Genomic DNA, 4,498 nt, shown 5'->3' with positions numbered 1-4,498 from the left:
TCAATGTGTTTTCTGCAACAAGTCAATAACAACAATTATTATTATGGCAACAAGTAACAGATATAAAAGAAAAATCGGATATAAAGAAAAATGCAGAATTGACCATATTAACCATTAACATATTAACATATTTAACACATTAACATATTAACATTAACCAGAGTTTAACGTTTCTCCAACTTTAACTTTACCCCCCCCCCCCAACAATACAACTAAATCATGTTGGCAAACAAGCGAAGGGTAAAGTAACAAGCTATATTAGTAGTAAGGGATTTCTTTTTCACCAACAGGGCGAAGTCTGTCTATTCTCTCAGTGGAGAGCACCATTGAAATAAATAAATCTTCTCAAATGTGCTTAAGACAAGTCTGATGTGTTTTTTCTCTTGTTCTATCAAAGAAAATTTAGCTAGAACAGAAAAAACAACAATGTGTACATTTGTTCTCTTAAATGACAGAAAATCCTATCAGAGAAAAAGGAATGACTGACTGGTCTAATCTGTGTGATTGACAGGAGAGATGATCAGAGGGGCGGAGTTTTCACCACCAGCATTACGACCGGGAATGAAGTATGGGTAGAGTTTCTCAGTGAAGGTGCAGCCAGTAAAGGAGTAGATCAGAGCGGCAGCATCTACGTCATAGAAGGAGACCAGACCCTCCTCATAATCCACAAACACCCCCACCTTCTGAGGCTGTGTCTTCAGAGAGAGGACAGGACCGTCAACAGCAGCAGCTGTGTACTCATTTCTATACATCAACACTATAGTCCAGAAGCCATCCTCTGGCCTCAGCATGGTGGTGCTTCTCTTCCTGTTGATTGACTCTCTGGCCACTCCTAAAGTCCACCTAGTCTTCCCTTTAACCTGAACCTCGTAGTAAAACCTTCCTGAAGAGAAGCTCTGCTTTCCTAAGACGCTGACATAAGAAAATCTCTCTGGATTGTTTGGGAGATTCTTCTTTACATCAGCACGATTTACCTGTTTCCCATCATCAGACAGGATGAGATAGTGATTTGCTGTATCAGGATCTAGAGTCACATCCACGGCATACTGCTGGACCCTCTTCAGCTCAGCCTCAAGCAGCTTCTGCATCTCTTTCCTGAGAGTCTCTTCCAGCTTCTCCACAGCTCTCCTCACAGTCCCCTCCAGCTGAGCCACAGCTCTCCTCACAGTCCCATCATATGATGAGTGGACACTGACCTCTCTCCAGTCCTTGGTGTGTGGAGGAGTGTTCAGGGATGGGAAGCTTTGGAGGAGGTGGAGGTGGTCTTCAGTGAGTAAGAGCTGCTCCACCTCAGCGGTTCTCTTCATCAGCTCAGAGATTTCCTGTTCCAGCTCTTTAATTAAGCGTTCAGCCTGTTTCTCTGTTGTTTTCTGCTTCTCCTCAATCGTCTTAATGAGCTCAGCCTGGCCTCTCTCCACTCTCTCCACAGACTGCATCAGAGCAGTGAAGACCTGCACACTGTCTGCTATCTCTCTGTCTGCATCTTCCTTGCTGAGCTCTACTGAGTGTTTCATCTCCTGAATCTTCAGCTGTCTCTCCTGGATCATCTGCTGAATTTCAGCCTCCGTCTTCCCCAGCTCAGCCTTCTTTCCTTCATATCCTTCCTTCAGAGGGACACATTGATGTAACTTGTGGTCTGACTCACTGCATACCTGACATACACACATCTGGTCAATCTTGCAGAACAGCTCCAGTGGTTTATCATGCTCTTCACATCTCCTGCCTTCCAGATTCTCCACAGGATCCATCAGCTTGTGTCTTTTGAGGCCTTTGATTCTCTGGTGAGGCTCCAGGTGAGTCTCACAGTAGGAGACCAGACACACCAGACAGGACTTCTGGGCCTTCCGTTTGGTCCCAATGCAGACGTCACAGGGAACTTCTCCTGGTTTGGCACAGCTGCTGGCATTCATCTGAGCTGACTTTCTGACCTGAACAGCCATCCCAGATATGAAAGTATTGACATGAAGCTCAGGTCTTCTATTGAAACGGTGGTTACATAAGGGACACAGGCACTGGGTACTAGCATCCCAGTGCTGTGTGATACAGTTTTTGCAGAAGTTGTGTCCACATGGTGTGGAGACTGGATCAGTGAACACATCCAGACAGATGGAGCATCGAAACTGCTCTTCAGAGAGGAGACTGGTGGCAGCAGACATATCTAGACACGGACACCAAAAGTGAAAGTGTGAAATAACAATACTGTAACACACAATTCTTGAATATTCAAAAATATCAAAGTTACGGTAGATCATTGGAATATATGATCAAAAGTTATTTTGAGTTATGCAGTTACATTACATCATTTGACAAGTATCAGTGCAAAAGAAAACTGGGAAATTGGAAATCTGGATGCAGCTAGATTATGTATCACTGCTCTGTTTATCAAAATAATAAAAGCAGCCACACACTCATAGCTCCGCCTCCGATGCAAAAGTTTAACAGGACACTAACAGGATCTGCCAGCACACACAGGTTTGACTGGAGTTAAAAGTACAGGTTTGACTGGAGTTAAAAGTAGGCTACTAGGTACACACAGGTATGACTGGAGTTAAAAGTACTAGGTACTAGGGGTGTCACAATATATCGTCCCACGAAATTTCGCGATAGTAAAACGTCACGATATGTATCGTTGAGATGAAATCTCATATCGTGAAAAAAAAAAAAAAAAAAAAAAAATTTTTTTTTTTTTTTTTTCAAAAGTAGACAAAGAAACGTCTTTGTTTGTTGAAGTTCAATGTGTGGAAAGTAGTTCAGTTGAACAAGTCTCTGAAGAGACACATGAGAAGTTATACAGGAGAGAAACCATTCAATTGAGTTTCTGGCAAAACTGAAGATGCATAAAAAATAAACTAAGAAAAGTCTTGTTGTTTGAGTTTGAAGAAAAACTGAAGATGCATAATGAGAATTTATACTGCTGAGAAACCTTTTAGTTCAAAGTAAATCTAAGTGACGGTGTAACTCATTCTATTTCAAGATAAGCCTTATCTCCAATCTCATGTTTTTTCTAGTTGTTATTGTAATAACAATTTCCCACAACAGCATGTTTTGTATTTGTGCATTTCAAATAAAATACTACTTTTCCAGTCATATATTGTCATTATTCAAGTTTAAAAAAATATTGTTAAAATCGTATCGTATCGTATCGTTATCGTGAACCCAGTATCGTGATACGTATCGTATCGTGAACTGAGTGTATCGTGACACCCCTACTAGGTACACACAGGTGCAGGCACTGGCACACCAGCTGCGTTTACATACACACTTTTTCCTCAATCTGATTGAAATCCAATTGGTTTGAAGATTTAAATGGGATGATGTGATTTAATATGATCTGGTGTTTACATGCGCCGACGCATTTGATTGAACAGGCTGTGTGACATGCGGAAAAGTGATGAATAGCTACAACTTGACAGGTCTGCCAACTCTCGCTTTGACCATGAGACAAGCAAACCAGCTATTTAATGACACTGCTGACACACACTCTCTTCACGCCACAACTAGGATACATTTTCTCACAGTGAAACATAAATGCATACTGCAATTAACACCGGTATAGCATGCATGAATTATGCCAGACATATGGACTGCAAGTAAAAAATGAATAAAAAGCTCGCACACTGCAAGGGCTCCTAGTTTGTGTTTTTTATTTAAACACCAAAAAAAGTGACGTTTCGAGCAAAGCTCTTCATCAGACTGGCGAAGAACTGTGAGACGCCATCTTAAATACATACAGGTCAGGTCACATGATACAATTATTTACAATGCAATCAAGCAGCTGTAATGTGTGGACCTCAGGGGTACTCGGAAGTAAATGTAAACATCCCCGCTGATTTGGTCTATAGTTTTTGAGATATTAACGTTTGTTTGGCACAACTCATACTATTAACTGCCGCGGGGTTCCGCATTTCTGGGTGTAAAGTGAGGTCACGCTGATTCGTCCTATTTAGCCTACTCACCTGTGTCGGAAAGAACTCTGCAGCAGATGGACTGTGTTGCCGCTCCGACTTTCACATTAGGGATGTGACGTGGCCAGTGTTTCCCTGCCTCTTCTTCTTTCGTTTTATGGCGGATTGCAATCTTTGACTTTGAAGGTGCATACCGCCACCTACTGTACCGGAGTATGCCGAAATGGTTTACACTACATTACAGAATGGAATTAATACCTTCCTAAACAAATAGCCCACATTAACACGACACAATCTATTTGGTAGATCCTATTATATAATCTTGTATCCTTCAAAAATTCAATGACAGCTTTCTGGGCGCCCGTTACCCCTTTAGTTGTTCACAGTATTCCTAGGCTCATTCTCTACCTGCCTCCTGAAGTGTTCCCTCTCTCTTCAGTGTATTTATTGCAGTTATAAGATTGCAGTTTAGACTCCGTGTCTAGTGGGTAGGTGCACGTTAAAATAAATAAAAGTAAAAAGTTGTCAGAAAAACTAAATATGCAGTCAAGTAGCCTACAGGTACCTGAAAATCCTACTTAAGTACAGTAACA

At 41.6% G+C, this 4,498-nt stretch overlaps 1 protein-coding gene across 1 annotated transcript; it reads right to left on the bottom strand.

Moving 5' to 3' along the window:
• Nucleotides 1-491: 491 nt before the first annotated feature.
• LOC310780097 (E3 ubiquitin-protein ligase TRIM21-like) lies at nt 492-2,156 on the bottom strand (the record flags this gene model as incomplete). The annotated part of the gene is made up of 1 exon (XM_083640644.1): nt 492-2,156. The coding sequence occupies one exon, from the start codon at nt 2,154-2,156 to the stop codon at nt 492-494; it is 1,665 nt and encodes a 554-aa protein (XP_083496770.1).
• Between the last annotated feature and the right edge of the window lie 2,342 nt (nt 2,157-4,498).

Source organism: Poromitra crassiceps, assembly GCF_964638095.1.
Source record: "Poromitra crassiceps genome assembly, chromosome: 7".
In the NCBI taxonomy this organism is placed as follows: Eukaryota; Metazoa; Chordata; class Actinopteri; order Beryciformes; family Melamphaidae; genus Poromitra; species Poromitra crassiceps.
This window is presented reverse-complemented; position numbering and strand designations above follow the sequence as displayed.